General features: G+C 36.0%; 1 protein-coding gene across 16 annotated transcripts in view; it reads left to right on the top strand.

Annotated features, from left to right (window-relative positions):
• The window catches only part of EVI5 (ecotropic viral integration site 5), a 244,123-nt gene that overhangs the window by 157,394 nt on the left and 63,541 nt on the right, over positions 1-23,188 (top strand). For all 16 annotated transcript variants that reach the window (XM_045478298.1, XM_045478293.1, XM_045478297.1 and 13 more), the window contains 2 exons: positions 6,729-6,875; positions 14,046-14,141. In XM_045478298.1, the coding sequence (XP_045334254.1) occupies positions 6,729-6,875; positions 14,046-14,141 (243 nt within the window). The remainder of the gene's footprint in view (positions 1-6,728; positions 6,876-14,045; positions 14,142-23,188) is intronic.

The following is a 23,188-nucleotide window of genomic DNA, read 5'->3' as shown; positions in this document are numbered from 1 at the left end:
GTTTTTTGGCTTAAAATATTCTGAGCCACTTTTAGAGGGACACACAAATTTTTAATTGTCATTTTTTGTAGTAAATGAATCTTATTAGGGGCACCTGGGTGGCTCAGTTGGTTAAGCACCAGACTCTTGATCTTGGATCAGGTTATGATCTTATGGTTTGTGAGATTGAGCCCTGCATCGGGCTGTGCACTGACAGCATGGAGCCTATTTGGGATTTTCTCTTTCTCTTTCTCTCTCTGCCCCTTCCCTGCTTGTTTGCTCTCTCTCTCTCTCTTAAAATAAATAAACTTTACAAAAGTTTAAAATGAATCTTATTATATACTGACCCTCTTTATCTTTCAGGATGCATTTTGATTTAGTCTATCTTAATACAGTTACCTAAGATGTTTATTTTTAAGTTTATTTATTTAGAGAGAGCGCGCAAGCAGAAGTGGGGGAGGAAAAGAGTGAGAGGGAGAGAGAGAGAGAATCCCAAGCATGCTCTGCACTGTCAGCACAGAGCCTGATGTGGGGCTCAAATTCATAAACCGTGAGATCATGACCTGAGCCAAAATGAAGAGTCGAATGCTCAACCGACTGAACCACCCAGGCACCTCTAAGCTGTTCTTTTTCAGTCTCTGCCTTATTTATCTTTTTCCATCTTTTTAATTTGAGCCTGTTGATATCTTTGATAAACTGAATATAGATGAACATTTTTTAAAATCCAGTTTGACAATGGTTGTACAACTCTGACTGTACTAAACTGCTGAAGTGTAGGTACACTTTAAGTGGGTGACTTTTATGTGTATGTCTCAATAAAGCTCTAAAAATGCAGTCCCAGTCTCTTTTAGCAGTCATGGTTAGTCCATGTTTGATGATTCAGTTTGGATTAATATCTGTCACCTTGCTAGCTATTTCTATTTGTTCCATCTGTTCTTTATATCTTTTCTTTTTCTATTTCCTCTTGGATTTATTGGGCATTATGATTCCATTTTATCTCCACAAGTGACTTCTTTATACTCCTTAATTTTTTTTTTTTACTGGTTGCTCTAGGTTTTTCAGTATACACCTAATGAGAGCTAATCTTCAAATAATATTCCTCACATGTAGTATAAGGACCTTACAACAGTATATTCCCAGTTCTTCCTCCTATCCTTTGTGCTATTTGTTGTCATATATTTTGCTTTTACATATAGTACAAATATGTCATATGTGCTACTAGTCTTGCTTTAATCAGTTACCTTTCAGAGAAATTAAAAAAAAATTTAATGATATTTATTTCCTTCAATTATTCCATTTTTCAGCATTCTATTTTTTTTTGTACAGATCCATGTTTCTGTCTGGTGTCATATTCCTTCTGCTTAAGAAATCTCTTTAACATGTCTTGTACTGCTGATCAGCTGGCAGTGGATTTTTAGTTTTGTTTCTTTGGGAAAGTATTGCTCCAATTTTAAAATATATATTTGCTGGATATTGAAATCTGGGTTGTTGTTTTTCCTTCAACACTTAAAGTTACTCTTCTTGTCAGTAACCATGCAAGCCAGAATTCTGTTATAATTTTTGTTTATCTGCATGTAATGTGTTTTATCCTCTGGTTACTTTTAAGATTTTCTCTTTTGTTTTTAGCACTCTGAATATGAAATGACTTGTTGTATTTTTTGTTTTGTTTTGTTTCTCTCTGAATTTCTTGGACCTGTGGATTTCTATCTACCATGAAATTTGGAAAATTCTTGGTTATTCTTTCTTCAGATATTTCTTCTGTCCATTCCATATTCTTTTCTCCTCCTGGGATTCCCATTACACATACGTTAGATTAATTGATATTGATAGTAACTCTTTGATGCTCTTTTCTTTTTTCTTCTCATTATTCTCTTTGTGTTTCAGTTTCTATTGTGTTAAATATTTCTATTGACCTATCTTTAAGTTCACTGATTCTTTGCTCCACTTTGGGAGTTGTCTGATGAACCATTGAAGGCGTTCTTCACATCTGTTACTGTGTTTTTCATTTCTAGCATTTCTGTTTGATTCTTACAGTTTTCATTTCTCTGCTTATATTGTGTGATCTTGAATGTTTTTAACCTTTCTCTTAGAGCCTTTAGCATGTTAATTACAGTTATTTTAAATTCCCTGTTAGGTAATTTTAATATCTGTGTCCTATATGAGGCCAATTCTGTTGATTGCTTTATCTCTTGGTAGTGTTTTGTTTTTTCTTTTTCCTATGCTTTGTAATTTTTTGTTGAAAACTGAGTGTGTAGTATAGGACAGTAGACTAAGGTAAGTAGTTTTTATGCCTGGAAATGGGCATACCTTTTCTTCTGGTAGGCCTTTAATGTGGGGGATTTGAGTTAATATAGTCAGGAGTTGGGCTGGTTTTGAGGTTTGTTGTTTCTGTGGTTACCCTCATTGCACCACAGGCTTCAAATTCCTCTAACACTATCTTATTTTTAGATTAGGGGCTGGTTTGCCAGAGGCTTTTCTCAATGTCTTTTAGGTCTTCCATGTGTACAGCACTTCAGAGAGAGTCCGTCTCCAACAGTATTCCACTCTTACTTGTTACAGGAAGTTGGAGGGCCAGAGTGGTCCCCATTGTTTTGATAAAGCCTCAGTCTTAGGCTGCATTGTGGCCCTGGATCTGGTGTGTTTGACTTTCTTAGTGCTCCTGCCCTACCACCAGCTATAGTCCTAGGCCCAAAATATAGTCCTGTCCCTTTCTCAGATACGGTGGTTTCCCCAGTGTTCTAAGGGCACCAGTGTTTCTGATAGTAATGGATGAAACCTTTTATTCTGTAGAGGAAATAAGCAAGGTTTAGTGCTTCTGTATTGGCTGCTGTTCTCCTCCCTCAAGCCTTTACTATGGAGATCTCTTTCTCAAGGCTTTCATCCATCTTTTTTGTGTGTACCTGTTGGGGTCCATGAAGAAAAAGTGTACAAAAGCTTGTGAACTGTTTTGCTCCGTTAGGCTCCACACTCTCTAGCCAGCCAATACTTGGCCTCTGGCTAAATTATTCTTAACAGTTTCTGGCTTCATCTGCCCTGTCTGTCCTTAGATTTGGGGTTAGTTTGTTGCCCTGTGTGCTCACCTCTCTGGTTTCAACAAAAGTCATTAATTGAGTTTGGACAGCTTTTTTTTTTTTTTTAATTGAAAGGGTGGAAACAATCCTCTTTCTACTCTATATCCTCATCAGAAATCAAAACTGTTTATTATGATATATTTGAAAATTTTTTACTTCATTTCTTTTTTTGTGTTTTTTTCCTTTCTTGCTTTTTATTGGATTTAGATGTTTCTTTCTCTTCTGCTAGTTTGACTTTTATAATTCCATTTGTTTTCTATTAGTGTTTATTACCTGAAAAAAAAAAGTCTCATCTGAGACTAAACAGAGTTTGATGTTGATAATTATCTCCATCTTCCTTTAAAAGTGTGTAAGGGCCTTAGAAGATCTCTATATGCTCTTCTTCCATTTCCAATCTTGTATCTTACTATTGTACATTTTTTATATCTCTAAATTATTAGACATTATTGTTCTATGGAGTCAGGGCTTATTTGGATTTGTCTACTTGTTTGCTGCGTTTTTGCTCTCTCTCACTTTTATTTAACAGTTTTTTTCCAATTTCAATCATGAATTGTAAACTCTCACTTTCTTAAAATAGGTGTACTTTTTCGCACTCTTATAGTTTAGCTAAATGTACTGTTGTCGGATGAAATTTATTTTTTTAAGCACTACAGATTTTTCCTATTGATGTCTGATTTGTCTCTTCTTTTTTTTTTTTTTTTTTTTTTTTTATTTATTTTGAGAGAAAGAGAACATGCTAGCAGGGGAGGGGCAGAGAGAGAGAGAGGGGGAGAGAGAGAAAACCCCAAGCTGGCTTTGCACTTCCAGCCCAGAGCCCCTTGTGGGGCTCAAACCCATGAACTGTAAGGTCATGACCTGAGCTGAAATCAAGAGTCAAGTACTTAAGCAGCTGAGCCCCCCAGATGCTCCTGTCTCGTCTTCTCTTTAGCATTCTGTTTTGTTAAAATGTATCTTATTGAGGGTTTATTTGTATTTATCCTGTTTGGAATTAGTTGTGCTTCATGAATAGTAGATTCATATATATATTTCTTCCAGTTGTAAAAAATTCTCAACTATTGTTGTCTCTTAGACCATTATATCTAATCTTTTTGTTTTCTGTTTTATCCTGCAACCCCTATTAGGTGTATTTTGTACCTCCTTACTCTCTTTACCTCTTCTGGGACACTATCTTCAATGTATCTAATCTCCTATTTAATCCTTTAATTAATTTTTAATATGTTTGGCTATATTAACTTCTATAAAATGTATTTGGTTGTTTTTCAAATTTGCTAAGTGTTTTTTGATAGTTACTTGTTCTATGCTTATGTTTTTGCTTCTTCTTTTTATGTCTAAAAAAATAAAAAAAAATTTTTTTTTGATGTTTATTTATTTTTGAGAGAGAGAGAGAGACAGAGCATGAGCAGGGGAGGGGCAGAGAGAGAGGGAGACACAGAATCCAAAGCAGGCTCCAGGCTCTGAGCTGTCAGCACAGAGCCCGATGCGGGGCTCGAACCCACGAACCACAAGATTATGACCTGAGCCGAAGTCGAACGCTTAACCGACTGAGCCACCCAGGCGCCCCTATGTCTAAAAATTTTAAACAAAACATTTTACATAAAGTCCTTACATGATTATTTTGTTATCTAGAGTTTTAAAAAAATCTGTCATTGCTATCCTTTTTTCTACTGTTTCTCACTCATCATCAATTTGGCGTTTTGTTTAATGTGTATAGTTTGTGATGATGGGTCATGGACTTGTATTGAGTGGTGCAAGGAGGAGTTCTATTTGTGGGAATTCTTTGCAGCTTATGTTGAAGGTGTGTCCCTATCAAGTGTGGTTATTTGTTTAGTGGTAGGAGGAAAGATAGTAAAAAGAGGTTGTGGAACATTTTGTAAGTACTAAGTACTTGAGCACTAAGAAGTTTACTGTTTATTTTGTAGACATATAGTGAGTCAGGAAGATGAGTAAAAGTAAGGATGAAGAAACCCAGAAGTGGTAGAATGTTTTGGAGTTTAAATCTATTAGATGATGTGGATCTTTTTATTAAAACTTGAGGCAGGTTTGGGGCACCTGGGTGGCTCAGTTGGTTAAGCGACTGACTTCGGCTCAGGTCATGATCTCGCAGTTTGTGAGTTCGAGCCCTATGTCAGGCTCTGTGCTGACAGCTCAGAGCCTGGAGCCTACTTCAGATTCTGTGTCTCCCCTTCTCTCTACCCCTCCCCTACTCACGCTTTGTGTCTCTCTGTCTCTCAATAATAAATAAACGTTAAAAAAAAATAGCTCAAGGGGCGCCTGGGTGGCGCAGTCGGTTAAGCATCCGACTTCAGCCAGGTCACGATCTCGCAGTCCGTGAGTTCGAGCCCCGCGTCAGGCTCTGGGCTGATGGCTCGGAGCCTGGAGCCTGTTTCCGATTCTGTGTCTCCCTCTCTCTCTGCCCCTCCCCTGCTCATGCTCTGTCTCTCTCTGTCCCAAAAATAAATAAACGTTGAAAAAAAAAAAATTAAAAAAAAAAAATAGCTCAAAAAAAAAAAAACTGCAGGCAGGGTCATTTTCATAGAGTGAGGCAGAATAGATATAATAATAGTAACAACCAAGGATTTATTAAGTATCTGTTAAATTTCAGGCATTGTGTGAGACTCCTTGCATAAACTTTTTTCATATGACTGCTACAACATAGACTTTAAATTTTTTAAAGATTTTATTTATTTTTGAGAGACAGATATAACACAGACTTTAAATTCGAGTGGTAATATCTATGTTTATAACAGTGTACTGAAATTGGATGAGATTAGATAACTTTACTATGGGTGAAAAACTATAAAACGCAGAGCCAGATTTTCCTGTCTTTGGTTATAAAATCCCTACTGTTTCAGACCCCTAATAGAACATTTTGGGGTTGAGAGAAATCAGGCTGCATGAAGCTTGAATGGGAAGACTACCTCATGTCAGTCAACTTAAGGTCTATATAATTTCTTAGCATGTTCTATAATTACAATAAATTAAGCAGCTAGCATATATTGAGTTCTTACTATATATTAAGGCCTGCTGCATGTAATCTCTCATTTAATACTAAAGACAACTAAATGAAAAATTGGTCTTATTTTTATATACATTTTTCAGATGAGGAAATAGAGACTCAAATATTATAACTAGTTTAGATAATGACCAAATAACAAGTCAGAGTTCAAAACCAGTCCATGCTGTATAAAAAGACTGTGCTGTACATGGGAGGAATGTAAAAGTGCACATGACACATTTTATGACATCAGGGATTTTACAGTTCAGTAAATGGTGATGGTACTTTTCAGTCAGTCTGTACTTTCTTTTGAGAACTGGAAATAGGAGTCAAATTCATCATATTCCTGTATCTACTCATTTGTGTGACACTGCCTGTTGCACAATTTAATACCTTCAAGTTCTGTGTAAACATTCTTAAAGTTTATAGATATGTATTGTATAAATGAAAATATTGAGCTGTAGGAAGAGTTTTGGATATGGACCTAAAGTATTCTTTTGGATGGCTTGATTTTTAAAGCACTTGTATACTTTTTTTAGTATTTAACTATTTGTTAAAAAAACTTTATCTGTAACTAATAATAACATTTTATATAATGTTACTGAGGTATAAAATGGAGAGGTAGAAATATATAAGTTTTTTCGGGTCTTTATAGTCTGAGTATTTATATTTTTAATTACTAGAATCAGATCAATAGTAACCATCTTCGAAGAGCGGAACAAGAGGTGATCAGTCTACATGAGAAGGTGCAGTATCTTTCTGCACAGAACAAAGGACTACTTACTCAATTAAGTGAAGCAAAGCGCAAACAAGCAGAGATTGAATGCAAGGTAAATATATCAACTACCTAATGTTTTTGTCAATATAATAATGCCTTTTTGTTTTGTCTCATTATTATCTTAAAACCAAATAAAACCAAAAAGAACTAGCTTTGTTTCCAACTTTTCCTGAACTTGGTTTGGTGGTTGCTTTCAGACAAGGTTAACTCATCATGCCTTGAGGTGGATTTCAGGCAGGAAACTTCATTTTCACCTACTTGGTTAAATGCTGGTGTAGGGAATTAAGTTAGCCAGGTGGTTGAAAATTGATATCTCTGTACAATTTTTATTTTGACTTGTAACCCTTTAAAAACGAAGTTTTAAAAATCGTAACGAAAAAGTAGGTAATGTAGAGAGGTTAGGGCAACTCTGCTTTGATTGGTACCTTATCAGTAGACATTCAGTATTGATAAATGTTTTCTGGGTAGAAAGCAAAAGAAGTTTGTGTATACCAATGGGTTGGGGAAATTGTGTGCATTTCCCATTACTTTAATTTGTTTTTTTTAAATTTTGTGTGTGTAAAGTGTTTGGATTTATAAAGCATCAAAAAATATTTGAATGCAAGTAAATTTTTTCTTGAAATTAATCTACAGTATAACAGTGGTGAGAGGGTGAGGGGATGTGGAGTGGGGTAGAAGGAGAGAGAAAGTGGAAGAGATAGTGTATGTGTGTTTGAGAGAGAGAGAAATAACTAAAGAGATGACTGTGATCTGAGCATTAGAATGGATTACTGATGACAAGTTACAGGATTTTAAAAATAAACTAGTCATCCATCTTTCCATGGTGAGATAGCAGGAATGATGCCCTTTAGAGATTTCAGCCTTATTATTCTATGATAAGAAATAAGACTTTCAATGGCACATGTAAAGCTGTAATTCCATCAACTTGTTCTGGTGTCATTAAAAACCAAGAGTGAAGCTTGAATGGTTTATCAGTGTCACTGAAATCCAGAGATGAAATTACATCCTAATAAATATGCATGGCTGTTACAATTTACACTGACAGAAATCTGTAGGCAGTACTGAAATTTGTACTAACTTAAAATTAGTACCTCTGGAAAGTTATAACTAGACTAATTTAAAAATAAAGTGATGTGACATGAGGTTGTATCAATTTGATTCGTCTTCTAATGTGTGATTGAGTTTTTATGATGCCGTATCGTCTATGCTGACTTATTTTTAATAAAGAGCTAAACTTAATCTTTTTTCGTTACTGGTTTAAGTTTTCCTTAAACATTGGTTGATAACACTATGACTTGATTTAATATTGCTCCTCAAATGCCTTAGTAACTTAAGCTAAGTAAAGTGTGCTTTGGAAATAAATATTTGTTGTATTTGCTGATGAAAATATATATACATATATGTATTTTTTTAATTTAAGCAATGGGCTCAGATTCAGAATTTTAGAGAATTTTAAGAACCAATATATATTTTGTTTAATCTTTAACTGTTCATTAATCTGTAAAAGATGTTAAAGATGCTGATTCCCCTGTGTTTACACTGTATATTGATTTATTCAATCTTTTGTAATACCTTTTGTAGATTTTGAGAATGACCAGTGTGTTGTTACCCTAGCACCTAGTACATTCTAATTAAGTGTATATATTTACCTTGTTATCTTGGAATAGTTCAGGAACAAACCTAACTTTTTCAAGGAAGCTAGTCCTTTAATTGTGTAAATCTGATTAATTTTCATTTATTTTTTTAAGGTTTTTATTTTCAGAGAGACAGGGTGTGAGTGGGGGAGGAGCAGAGAGAGAGGGAGAATCTCAAACGGGCTGCACCCTGTCAGTGCAGATCCCTAAGAGGGGCTCAAATTTACGAAACTGTGAGATCATGACCTGAGCCAAAATCAAGAGTCAGATGCTCAACTGACTGAGCCACCCAAGCACCCCTCATTAATTTTCATTTAGTTCTACATGATTATAGCTTATAATTTGTTGGTAAATAATTATTCAGGTTCATTTTATTTTTCATTTATGTAAAATATCAGGATACTGTTTTTAATATTAATTTTATTTTCTCTCTATAACTGTGTTTGAATATTCCCACTTAAAAATGAAACTAGTACAAGTCTGTGATCTCCAATATGAAAATTCAAAATACTCTGAAACCCAAACGTTTTCTCATAAATTTCACACACATTCATTTGGATAATTTTTATTGTATCCCACTTGGTGTGTATTTTTATACTTTACTGTTTCATTGTGTTTAACACTGAGCATACTGTTTCATTATGGGTGCTGTTGCCACTAGAGAATACTAAGGTGCCACTAATACTACTAAGGTATGCACCTTATTACTTTTCTAAAATCTAAAAAATCTGAAGTTCCAAGACACACCTTGTGCCTGAGATTTTAGTAATGAGATTATGGGATTTGCTACATAAATATAAATTTGAAGATGACAGAAATATTTTAAATTTTCTGGTTCTACAAATATAGAGAGATATATAGACATAGATATATGTATGTCCATGAGAAAAGATGTATTAATTATGAATTTGCAAAATTGTATGATAAGAAATTTTAAGTGAGGAAAATCAAAGTATTTTACTATGATTATAACATTATGCCTACATGGAATAATGATAGGAAGGAAACAGGAAGAAAATAAACCTATTGCTTATATATAATATACATTTTGCTAGCTTAATACATACTCGTAATGCTTTGATTGTTTGAGTATAAATCAAAGCAATCCGTCCCCTTTTACCTCATTCTGTTTCTGATTCTACCACATACCCCTTTTACTTTTTGCTAGGTAACTGCTTTTATTATTTTCTGATATATCCTTTTAGAGTTTATTTTAGGCAAATACTAGCAAGTAAAAATATATAATTTTTCTTTTCACTTTCTTACATGAAAGCTAACATACTGTATGCTCTTCTTTTTTTTTTTTTTTGTCACTGTATTTTGTAGAGCTTTCAATATCAGTGCTTGAAGAGTCTTATTAGTTTCTAAGGTATATTGTTTTCCATTGCATGGATGTGCTATAGTATACTTAACTAGGTCCTTATTGGTGTGCACATGGATTGTTCCCAGTGTTTTGCTGTCACAGGCACTGTATAGTGAATAACCTTATACATATATAATTTCAGACATATAGAGTTATATCTACATATTCCTATAGAGGTATATCTATGTGTTCCTGTAATTTGATTGTTTGGTCAGTGGGTAAATATATTTGTACTTCCATAGATTTTGTCAGATAACACTCCTGACAGTTGTGCCATTTCGTACTTTGACCAGCAGGGCATGATAATACCTGTTTCTCTATTGTGTTACTTACAAAGTATATAGCCAGACTTTTCATTCTAAATAGATGCTATTTTAGGACATGTTTTGTATATTTTACAACAGTGATTCTCAAATAGGATTGGGAGGAGGTGAGATTATGAGACTTCAAAGAAGGATGGCATCTAATTATGTATTTGTCAAATATTTGGGCAGCTTTTATTTGTCAGTCTTATAGGCACTGGGGATTCAGTAGTGAAGAAGGTGGACACAATGTTTAGTGAGACAGTAAAGTAAAAAATACATAGGATTATCATGAATGGTGTACTATAAAGTGGGAGGTAAGGAGAATTGGCAATAAAGATGGAGTGCTAGGAAGTGGTATCAAAGGTGGGACGTGAAGAATAGGACAGAAGCAACCATATGAAGAGCCAGGGGAAGATCCTCGCATGAAAAAGGTCACAGAGTTCAAGATCCAAAAACAGGAAAGAACCTGTTTGCTGAGACTTCTATAAAGCTTGAAAAGCTAATGAAATAAAGCTAGAGAAGCAGGTTGGGATTCCACTTCTTACCATGTAAAATTTTAGAGTCCATGCTGTGGGAGGCCACTGAAGGTTTTAAGCAGGAAATCAACTGACTTTTTTTTTTTCTGTTTTGCTGTATTTGCTTCAGATTTCTTTTTTTCACTGTTAATTTTGAAATATTTTTATGTTTACACAAAAGCAGCAAAAATAGTACATAGAGTTACCATATGCCTTTTAATCAGCTTCTTCTAATGTTGACATCTTACATGTTAACATCTAACATGGTACATTTATCAGTACTGAGAAATGAATGATGGTACAATGTTATTACTAAACTATAGACTTTATTCAAATTTCCTCATTATATCTCCATCTCTTCCATTCTGTGACAGTTTCTTAATGCTTTCTTATCTTTCCTTACCTTGACTATTGAAGAATACTGGTCAGATATTTTGTAGAATATCCCTCAGTTTGGGATTGTCTGTTTTCTCCTGATTAGACTGAGGTTATGTATTTTAGGAAAGAATACAGAATTGAAGTGTCCTTCTCAGCACATCATATCAGAAGACACTTCGTATAAATATATCTTACGGTTAATGCTGGTAACCTTGGTCATTTAAGTTGGTGTCTGCCAGCTTTCTCCACTACAGAACTTTTTTTCTCTTATACTCGGTTCATTATAAGCAAGTTACTAAGTCCAGCCTGCAGTCTGATGGCAGGCAGGGGTGTTAAGCCATACCTCCTCAAGGAAAAAGTATTAGGGGCGCCTGGGTGGCTCAGTCAGTTAAGCGTCCGACTTTGGCTCAGGTCATGATCTCGCGGTTCGTGAGTTCAGGCCCCGTGTCGGGCTCTGTGCTGACAGCTCAGAGCCTGGAGCCTGTTTCAGATTCTGTGTCTCCCTCTGTCTCTCTCTCTGACCCTCCCCCGTTCATGCTCTGTCTCTGTCTCAAAAATAAATAAACGTTTAAAAAATTAAAAAAAAAAAAAAAAAAAAGGAAAAAGTATTAAAGAATTTGTGGGTATATGTTAAAACCACCACAGTAATTAATAAATATTTGGGGGGAACTATTTTAAGGCTATGCATATATGCTTAAAGTTTCAGCAACTAATTTTAGCATTTAAGCATTTATTAGGGGATATTGCTTGTAACAATTAACGTAGTTATTTTTTAAAGGAATATACATGCCATTGTGTGTGGAGGTAGGTTTAAGGTGAGGTTGGAGAGAGATGTGATATGAGATCATCAGGAAATAGCACAGGACAGAGTAGCTAGCTTGGGCCCAGCTGTTAGCATTTAAATAAAGAGAAATAGATAAATTCACAATCTATTTTTATAGAGAACCAATAAGACTTGGTGATTAGAGAGGGGGAAGATTAAGGTAAATTTTGGGTTTTTTACTTGATTAACATAATTTCATGTAATTTATAATATACACTTGAAAGTATTAATAAATTTACATAGCTAAATGTATATGTAATTTACATAAAATAATTTTGATTAGTATAATTTTTATAAATTGTTAATTAACATTAGTAAAGTAGTAGTTCTCTATTACTGTTTTTTTTTTTAGAAGGCAACCTCTTAATTTTTTTTTTAATGTTTTTATTTATTTTTGAGATAGAGAGAGACAAAGCATGAACGGGGGAGGGTCAGAGAGAGAGAAGGGGAGACACAGAATCTGAAGCAGGCTCCAGGCTCCGAGCTGTCAGCACAGAGCCTGACGTGGGGCTCGAACTCAACGGACTGTGAGATCATGACCTGAGCCAAAGTCAGACGCTTAACCAACTAAACCACCCAGGCGCCCCTCTATTACTATTTTTTAATGTTTATTTTGAGAGAGAGTGAGTAAGTGCATACGGGCTGGGGCAGGGCAGAGAGAGAGGGAGAGAGAGAGAATCCCAAGCAGGCTCCTGCTTGTCAGCACAGACGACTGACGAAGGGCTCCATCTCATGAACCATAAGGTCATGACCTGAGCTGAAATCAAAAGTTGGATGCTTAACTGAGCCTCCCAGGCACCCCTGTATTACTTTTTAAAAAATTACTTCTAAAACTTAGTGGCTTAAAATAGCAATAAGCACTAATATCCTAGAGTTTCTGTAAATCAGAAATTCAGGAGCAGCTTAGCCGGTGCTCTCTAGAGTTTAGAGTTTAGAGTCTCTTATGAGACTGCAGTCATTTGAAGGCTAACCTGAAGGATAAAGTGTTTTAGGTGGCTCTCTCCCATGGTTGGTGCTAAATTTCTCCTAAGGTTACCACCCTGTACATTTTTTATACTAATGATTGCTAAATTGCAACTAAGTAAATGGAGGAGCAAAATATTTTTATATACTCTATATTTCTCTAACGTATTTTTTTCATATTTTGTTACTTCGGGATCAGTATAATTTGGCACAGATATTGTAGAATACAGTTTTGGGGTTTTTCTTCATGAAATTTTGAGGTAGTAGAGTTAAATATTATACTTTTCCTAGGAAGGTTAGAATTATGATATAATCTAATTCTCTTTAGCATAATGTAAAAATTCATTGACATTTATTGCCTCAGAAAGAATATAATTTTTAAATATTGTCTAGCTAATATACTCTCTCAGCATCCACATTGCCTGTTAATCTGTTGTCCTCATTAGGTATTTGAAAGTTGTCAATATTTGTTTTTTTTTTTTTTAATTTTTTAAATGGTTCTTTATTTTTGAGAGAGAGAGAGAGAGCAAGAGAGAGAGAGTCAGCATGAATGGGCAAGGGGCAGAGAGAGTGGGAGACACAGAATCCCAAGCAGGCTCCAGGCTTTGAGCTGTCAGCACAGAGTCTGCTGTGGGGCTTCAACCCATGAATCATGAAATCATGACCTGAGCCGAAGTCGGATGCTTAACCGAGTGAGCCACCCAGGCTCCCCAATATTTGCTCTTATATAAAAAATGAGCAGCTTTCACAGTCAACAGTGATATGAATTTTTAATTAATTAAGTTCATTTTTATTTTAACATTTTATGCAACATTTATTTATATGAGTGGTGTTTATTTTTGAGAGAGAGACCACGCATGAGCCAGGGAGGGGCATAGAGAGAGAGAGAGAGAGGGAGACACAGAATCGGAAGCAGGCTCCAGGCTCTGAGCTGTTAGCACAGAGCCCAACGCGGGACTCAAACTCATGAACTGTGAGATCATGAGCTGAGCCAAAGTTGGACGCTTAACCTACTGAGCCACCCAGGCACCCCATGAGTGGTGTTTCTCAATGCTTAAAGATGGAATGCTATTCTATATATTTGGTCTTCATTTTATATCAAGTTCAGGAGATAATGGCAATTTTTTTCTCTCATTTAATCTATTTGTTATTTTTTAAATTTGAAGCAGATTACAAGTGTTTATGTTTTATTTTTGGTTTATTACATGGTTTATTTTTGGTTTATTTTGTTTCTTCCCTAGAACAAGGAAGAAGTGATGGCTGTGAGACTCCGGGAAGCAGATAGCATAGCTGCTGTGGCTGAATTACAGCAGCACATTGCTGAGCTGGAAATCCAGGTACGATATGAAAATAATAAAGGACACGCAAAAATAAGGCAATAGTTTCTCCTTCCCTCTGCCCCTTTCCTGCACCATTTACATCTTCCTCCTAATAACTGTGATTGTTATTTTTTTGTGTTTGTTTTTTTTTTTTAATTTTTTTTTAATGTTTGTTTATTTTTGAGAGAGAGACAGAATGCGAGTGGAGGAGGGGGTGAGAGAGAGGGAGGCACAGAATCCGAAGTAGGCTCCAGGCTCTGAAGTGTCAGCACAAAGCCCAACGTGGGCCTTGAACTCACGATGGTGAGATCTTGACCTGAGCTGAAGCCAGATGCTTAACCTACTGAGCCCCCCAGGTGCCCCGAGTGATTGTTATTTTCAACACTTGTTCATTTCCAAGTCCATTTTTTTTGGTTGTGGTAAAATACATTTAACATAAAATTTACTCTTTTAAAGTATACAGTTCTGTGACACTAAATACATTGACATTGATCTGCAACCAGTCTCCAGATCTCTTTTCATCTTGCAAAATTGGAAGTTGACCTATTGAACATGTCCTAATACCCCTCTTCCCCAAACCCCCAGAAACCACCATTCTGCTTTTCATCTCTGAATTAGACTATTCTAGGTACCTCATATAAGTAAGATGATACAGTATTTGTCTTTTTGTGACTGGCTTATTTCACTTAGCATATGTCATCAAGGTTTATCCATGTTGTATGTGAAAACATGTATTTCCTTTTTAAGACTGAGTGATATTCCGTTGTATGTGTATACCACATTTTGTTTATCCATTGGTGAACACTTGGGTTACTTCCTCCTTTTGGCTATTGTGTTAATGCCGCTATGAACATGGTTGTACACATCCGTTTGAATCCCTGCTTTCAATTCTTCAGGATTTACCCAGAAGTGGGTTGATGGATCATGTGATAATTTTGTGTTTAACTTTTTAAGGAATTGCTGTACTATTTGCCATAGCACCATTTTACATTCTCACTAGCCAATGCACAAGATTCTTATTTTGCCACATCCTCACCAACACTTGTCAAATTTCTGGGGGTTTTGTTGTTGCTTGTTTGTTTTTTTATAATAGCCATCCTGATCAGTGTGAAGTGGTAGCTCATTGTGGTTTTGATTTGCATTTCCCTAATGATTAGTGATGTTGACCGTCTTTTCATTTGCTTATTTGCCATTTGTGTATTTTCTTTACAGAATCAGGTTGTTGTTGAGTTGTAGAAGTTTCTTATATATTCTCAGTGTCAGTTCCTTATCAGACTATAATTTGCAAATGTTTTCTCCCTTCCTTTGGGTTGCCTTTTTGTTCTCTTATTGTTTTTTGATGCACAAAAGTTTTTATTTTTGTTAAATTTACCTATTCCCCCCCTCACCCTTTTCAAATTTTTATTTAAATTCTGATTAGTTAACATAGTGTAATAGTGTTTTCAGGAGTAGAATTTAGTGATTCATCACTTAACATATAACACTGTATGCTCAGCGCAACAAACGCCCTCCTTAATACCCATCACCCATTTATCTACCCTGTTTGTTCTATATAGTTAAGAGTCTCTTATGGTTTATTTCGCTCTCTTTTTTTCCCCTTCCCATATGTTCATCTGTTTTCTTAAATTCCACATATGAGTGAAATCATGTAGTATTGTCTTTTGCTGCCTGACTTATTTTGCTTACCATAATACACTCTACCTCCATCCACATCATTGTTTTTTAGAGTTTATTTATTTTGAGAGAGAGACCGAAAGAGAGAAAGAGCATGTGGGGGCAGAGAGAGAAAGAGAGAGAGAATCCCAGGCAGGCCCTACACTGCCAGCAAAGAGCCCAATGTGGGGCTCAAACCCATGAACTGAACTGTGAGATGATGACCTGAGCCAAAACCAAGAGTTGGACGCCTAACAAACTGAGCCACCCAGGTGCCCCCATCCTCATCATTGCAAATGTCAAAATTTCATTCCTTTGGATGGCTAACTAATTTCCTACTTCTTCTTTCGTTGCCTCTGCTCTCAGTCCAATTTTGAGTGAAAGTTTATCATATTCGTACATTGCCAAAGCAATTTTCAAATGAGAATTCAAAAAGAAATGTTTTTTTTACTCTATGTCTTATTTCTTATACAGTATAAGGTAGTAAATTTCTAATATGGGAAAAGTATTATGTTTAAAATCTTATTTCTTTAAAAATGTGTTATATTCTGTTCCAAGCTATAATAGAGTTTTTGCTACAGCATCTAGAATTTCTTCCTACTTGAAATATCCTTTGGTCTTAAATTTCAGTTCAGAATTTGCTTAGTTTTTAAGACATATATATTATAGCCTCATCTTTTGATCTGCATCAAAAGTAATTAAAAACACATTATGATTTGTATAAGTTTATAAAAAGATAGCTTTTGTGTTCTGTTGGTAATATTCCCTGTAAAGTAACACATATGCAGGAAAACTTTAGACATGAACTGACTGCATAATATATTTGTAATCAGCAGTTTAAATCATGGTATCACAGGCAATTCTAGTTTAAGCCTATAGTTTTCCAACATCAAGAATATTATAAAATTTTGCTACATTTCTGTACATCTTAGTCACAAACAGCAAGATTTATATCACTCTTTTTATTTATTCTGAAATAGTAATTAAAACGAAGAGCCTGATATGCGGCATGTCTTGTTTAAAATGAAATATAACATCTGTTTTGAAAAATAGAAAAGAAAATGCATGAAATTTTTACCATCAGGAGTATGTTGGCATCAGATGGCTTTTGATTAAATAATCACTGGCATCCTAATTGCTAAATTCATTGGCACTTTTTCAGTATTTATCCTGCTTGAGTTTATTTCATTTGTCATTGTTAGCCAATCATCCTCTTTACATTCTCTCCTCTCTTGGCTTTCCTGCACCACTCACTTTTGCCTCTCTTCTTTCTTGTTTATTGTTTTTCAGTCTAAACATTCAGTTCTGAATGTTTATATTCTTCTGAAAATCCAAGTTTTTGGCTTTTTGAGAGCTGTGCTCAAATGAAAGGTCTCACATGGCTTCAGGAGCTATCTTGTATGACAACAAATCCTAATGTAACTCCAGGCATAGCATGTTTCCCCTAACCAATAATTTTTAAACCTTTTTTAAAAGCCATTTTAAAAAATACTAACACAACATACAGAGAAGTTCATAATACAAAGCAACAACATAATATGGGTAAACACATTACCCATATAATCACTGTTCAGGTCAAGATAGAGAATATTGCCTATACCCCAGAAGTCTACCCAATCATACCCTACTCCCTTATCTTGAGTTTTTTGGTAATCGCTCCTTTGCTTTTCCTTATAATTGTGTCGTCTTTATATGCCTTTCTGTACAGTTTAATTTTCCCTGTTTCTGAATTTTGAGTAGAGTCTTATTGAATATTTTAATTTTTGTCTGTTCTTTGTTCAACATTATTTTAGAAAGAGTAATCATTTTTATTGTTGTACATGTTCCATTTTATGAAAACATCATAATGTATCTCTCCATCTTAATATTAGTGGTCATTTGGGTGTTTCCCAGTTGGGACTGTTTTGAACAGTGCTGTGATTATGAGCAATCTTGTGCACTATACTGACCACATGTACATGTTTCTCTAGCATGTATACCAAAACTATTCCAAAGTGTGGAATAGTTGTGTCACAGAGCATGCAAATCTTCAACTTTATTTTCCAAAGGGCTTGTACCAGTTTAAACTCCCAGCAGCAGCATATGAAAGTTCTTGCTTGTTCCATATCCTCTTCAACACTTGGTGGTGAGAGATGCTTTAACTTGTGCCATTCTGATGGGTACACATTGATATTTTGTCACGGTTTTAATTGCCATTTACCTGATCGCTAATGATGTTGGCCACTTAGATTTCCTCTTTTTTAAAGTACCTGCTAAAGTCTTTTTGTATATATTTTTCTACTGGGTTGTCTTTTTCTTTGGATGTGTAGTTCTTTATTTATTGAGATTATGTTTTGCAAATACCTACTCCTACTCTGACTTGTCTTTCATTGTTGTTTTTTAACTTGTATCTTTTGATGAGTGGAGTAATAGTTTTAATGGACAGTAGACCACTCCCCCCGGAAGTTGCACAGGCATTTCAAATTCAACGTGTTTAAAATTATATGTGTTCCTAGGAGTGCCTGGGTGGCTCAGTCGGTTAAGCGTCCGATTTCAGCTCAGGTCATGATCTCCTGGTCCATAAGTTGGAGCCCTGCATCGGGCTCTCTGTTGTCAGTTCAGAGCCTGGAGCTTGCTTTCGGATTCTGTGTCTCCCTCTCTCTCTGCCCTTCCCCCACTCACGCTCTGTCTCTCTCTGTCTCTCAAAAAATGAATAAACATTAAAAAAAATTTTTTTAATTATATGTGTTCCTATTTCATTCCCTCCAAATTTTTTTTTTTTGTATTAAGCCTTCTTTTTTTTTTTTTTTTAATTTTATTTATTTATTTTGAGCAAGAGAGAGACAGAGAGCATGAGTGGGGGACAGGCAGAGAGAGAGAGTCCCAAGCAGGCTTCACACTGTCAGAGCAGAGCCTGATGGAGGGCTCAGTCTCACAAACTGTGAGATCATGACCTGAGCTGAAAGCAAGAGTTGGGACGTTTAACTGACTGAGCCACTCAGATGCCCTTGTATCTCAAGTCTTGATCAATGGTATCATCTCTTACTGAATTGTTCAACCTAGTAGGAACTTCACTTACACGTTTTTTTAAGCCCTTTACATCAAGGCTATATATAGAGAGAGAGTATATAAACTTTCAACTTTACTGGATAATACCAAATTATTTTTACAAAATGCTTGTGCTAGTTAACATTTCTACCAACCTTTTACCTACTCACCTACTCTTGTAAATTGGCTTTCAGATAATTTTTAATAACTCATACAGACTGATGTGTCTTGCCTAGCTCTTCAGTTCCTTCAAAAGAGAAAAGTGCTGAGTAAATCTAAAACTAAATCAAAGGTAATTTTAATTTCAGAAACTTTTCTTTCACTCTTTCTTAGCCTTTCTATTCCCCCAGCCATTCCCTGAATTCTTCTCTCCCCAGCCTTACCTGAACTATTGTAGTAACTTCCTTGCCAATTCTCTTTTCTCTAGCCTCAGCTCTTCCACAAAGCTATCAGAATTAGCTTTCTACAACATAAAAAACTTTTATTGACTGTCTTTTACCTAGCAAATCATATCAAAGTTCCTCAGCATAAAATGCTTACCTTCTCATTGTTGCCCCAATCTGCATTACCTATCCGTCCTCCCTCCCTGCCCACTACACATACACACACTTTTCAAAGTTTTCACATTCTTTCAAAATTCTGTACCATTCCGCAAACTACTATGCCTTCCTTAATTGATATTTCTCTGTACCCCCTAGTCCTCTGCTTTTAAGGTATTTATTTCTTCTTACTGAGTTCTCCATGGCTAGCTCCCTCTTAATACATTTAGTAAATTTGTTTTCAGTAAACATTTTGATGATTCAACTTTCATTCATTTGCTCATTGCATGCAGATTAAGATCCATGAATAGATCTCTTGCTAAAATCTGAAACTGCTTTTTCAATTATAAGAATAATACATTTTAGGTTGTTCTTAGTCATGGAAATATTTTCAATCATTTTCAGGTTCCACTAGGGGGAGAACTCTGTCAAATATTTTGATATTTCATATTTCTTTGGACTAACTCTTCCAATTAACATTACTCTCTTGTGAATAAAATTTTTTCCCATAGAAGGAAAAATAGGATAAAAACAGAGAGCAAGGCAAGCCATAAGATACTCTGAAATACAGAGAACAAACTGAGAGTTGCTGGAGGGGATGGGGATGGGGTGATGGGCATTAATGAGGGCACTTGTTGGGATGAGCACTAGATGTCATATATAAGTGATGAAACACTGGGTTCTACTCCTGAAACCAACACTACATTGTATGTTAACTAACTTGAATTTAAATAAATGAATTAAGAAAATTATCCGCCATAAACCAATTTCTCTCCAACTCTTCACTTAATAAACTATATTATTATGTAATCTGTTATTAATATAATTAAGGCCTTCTTAAAGTATATGAAATTATACTTGTATAAGTGTCCTATTTAGATGAGGAAATACATCAGGTGAACAAATACTCATTTGTATAAACACAGTATTTGGTAGTAGATACACTTGTGAGGCTGAAGTTTATTAAATTTGATTTCAAAGATGCTTCAGTCAACTTGAAACTTTAGGTCTGATTTAAAGTTTATAAACTTTCCTCGGAGGATCTGGGTGGCTTAGTTGGTTAAGTGTCTGACTCTTGGTTTTGGCTCAGGTCATGATCTCACGGTTTCATGAATTCGAGCCCCACATCGGGCTCCAAGCTGACAGTGTAGAGCCTGCTTTGGATTCTCTGTCTCCCTGTCTCTCTTTCCTTCCCTGACTTTCTGCTAGTTCCTTGTTCATTACCTACTTAGTGGCTTCCAGTGGCTTTCAGGACAGAGTTCAAAGTCTGGCTTCTCTGCACAAGACTCTCTTTGCTCTGATCTTCCCTCCCTTTCTAGCTTCATTTCCTACTTTTTCTAGCATTTACCTATACTTGAGCCACAATAAACTGGTTAAGAATCCTGCAAATTGAGTCGCTTGGGTGGATCAGTTGGTTGCGCATCTGACTTTTGATTTCGACTTAGGTTAGATCTCATGGGTCATGGGATCAAGCCCTTCAGCTGACTCTGCACTGACAGTGCAGAGCCTGCTTGGGATTCTCTCTCTCTCTCTCTCTCTCTCTCTCTCTGCCCTTCTCTCTTCCCACACACTCACTTTCTCTCAAAATAAATAAACTTAAAAAAAAGTCCTTTAAATCCCAGTTCACTCTGTTTTTCTTCTCTTCTCTTTTTTTTTAATTTTTTTTTCAACGTTTTTTATTTTTTGGGGGGACAGAGAGAGACAGAGCATGAACGGGGGAGGGGCAGAGAGAGAGGGAGACACAGAATCGGAAACAGGCTCCAGGCTCCGAGCCATCAGCCCAGAGCCTGACGCGGGGCTCGAACTCACGGACCGCGAGATTGTGACCTGGCTGAAGTCGGACGCTTAACCGACTGCGCCACCCAGGCGCCCCATCTTCTCTTCTCTTTTGATCTTGCTTTTCATTCAAAGGTCAGCTTAAGTTTGACCTGCTGTGATCAGCCTTCTCTCATGATGCCATCCCAGTCTATTTTGTTGTCTTTGCTCCACTAACCCACTCAGTTATAGACTTCTTTTATAAACCATCTCACACTATTTTAATTACTCGTGTTGAAAAGTCCCGATGTGACTAAAAGAATAGATTAAACTATTAATTTGAATGTGGTATTGGACTCAGTTCAGTAAATATTTATGGAGTGCCTACTATGGGCTAGTCACTACTCTAAACACTTTAGAAGAATTAGTGAACAAAACACACAAAAATCCCTTTCATTGTCAAGTTTAATGGTAGAGAAGTCAAATGAATAAAATAAATGAATCATATAGTGGGTAATTTAGAAGATGATGAATACAATGGAGAAAAAAAATGTAAGAAAGGAAGAGGGTTGGAATGTTGAGAGTAGGATACTTTTACTATTTTAAAATAATGTTGTAGGGGCACCTGGTGGCTTAGTTAAGCATCTGACTTTGGCACAGGTCATGATCTCATGGTTTGTGAGTTTGAGCCCCACATTGGGCTCTCTGTTATCAGCACAACACTCTCTCTCAAAAATAAAAAAAAAACTCTTTTTTTAAAGTGCCATTTTGAAAAATAAAAAGTAATAATGTTGTAAGAAATGGCATATTAGAAGGGGATATTTAGGGGCACCTGGATGGCTCAGTCAGTTGAACATTCAACTCTTGATTTCAGCTCAGCTTGTGATCTCAGGGTCATGGGATTGAGCCCCTTGTTGGGCTCCACCTGCTTAAGATTCTCTGTCTTTCCCTTGCTTGCACTTGCTCACGCATGCTCTGTCTCTCTCTCTCTCTCTCAAAAAAAAAAAAAAAAATGGTGGGGGGGTGGGATAGTTAAAGATTTCAAGCAGGTGAGGCATGCAAATTTAGGGAAAGAATTCCCTGCTAAGGTATTAATAAAGGCAAAGAGCCTAAGGCAAGAATCATGTCTGATTTGAGCCCTTGGGTGAAGTAAGAGGGGAAGTAGAGGAGGTCTGAGGATTAAATAGGGCAGATTATGTAGGGCCTAAGAATTTGGGCCTTTGTCTGAATAAGATATAAAAGTCATTCAAGGGGCGCCTGGGTGGCTCAGTCGGTTAAGCATCCGACTTCGGCTCAGGTCATGATCTCGCAGTCTGTGAGTTCAAGCCCCGCATCAGGCTCTGTGCTGACAGCTCGGAGCCTTGAGCCTGCTTTTGTTTCTGTGTCTCCCTCTCTCTCTGCCCCTCCCCCATTCGTGCTCTGTCTCTCTCTGCCTTTCAAAAATGAATAAATGTTAAAAAAAAAAAAAAAAAGAAAAGTCATTCAAGGTTTTTGAGCTTAGGAGTGATCAATTAGAAGACATTTAACCTAGCAATACTCCATTGTACATTTATACACCACATCTTCTTTATCTATTCATCCATTGATGGACATTTGAGTTCTTTCCATACTTTGGCTATTATTGGTAGTGCTCCTATAAACATTGGGGTGATTACTCGGCAGTCATAAAGAATGAAATCTTGCCATTCGCAACTACGTGAATGGAACTAGAGGGTATTATGCTAAGCGAAATTAGTCAGAGAAAGACAAATATCGTATGACTTCACTCATGTGAGGACTTTAAGATACAAAACAGATGAACATAAGGGTAGGGAAGCAAAAACAATCTAAAAACAGGGAGGGGAATGAAAACATAAGAGACTCTGAAATATGGAGAACAAACAGGATTACTAGAGGGGTTGTGGGAGGGGAGATGGGCTAAATAGTTAAGGGGAATTAAGGAATCTACTCCTGAAATCATTGCTGCACTATATGCTAACTAACTTGGATGTAAATTTAAAAAAATAAGTAAAAATTAAGAAGGAAAAAAAGACATTTAACCTATTAAAAAGATTTAATTGAACTTGATTCAGAAAAAATGCTTTTAAGAGT

The sequence above is a fragment of the Leopardus geoffroyi genome, chromosome C1 (genome assembly GCF_018350155.1).
Source record: "Leopardus geoffroyi isolate Oge1 chromosome C1, O.geoffroyi_Oge1_pat1.0, whole genome shotgun sequence".
Classification (NCBI taxonomy): Eukaryota; Metazoa; Chordata; class Mammalia; order Carnivora; family Felidae; genus Leopardus; species Leopardus geoffroyi.
Note: the sequence above shows the minus strand (reverse complement) of the source record. Positions and strands in the feature narration are given on the sequence as shown.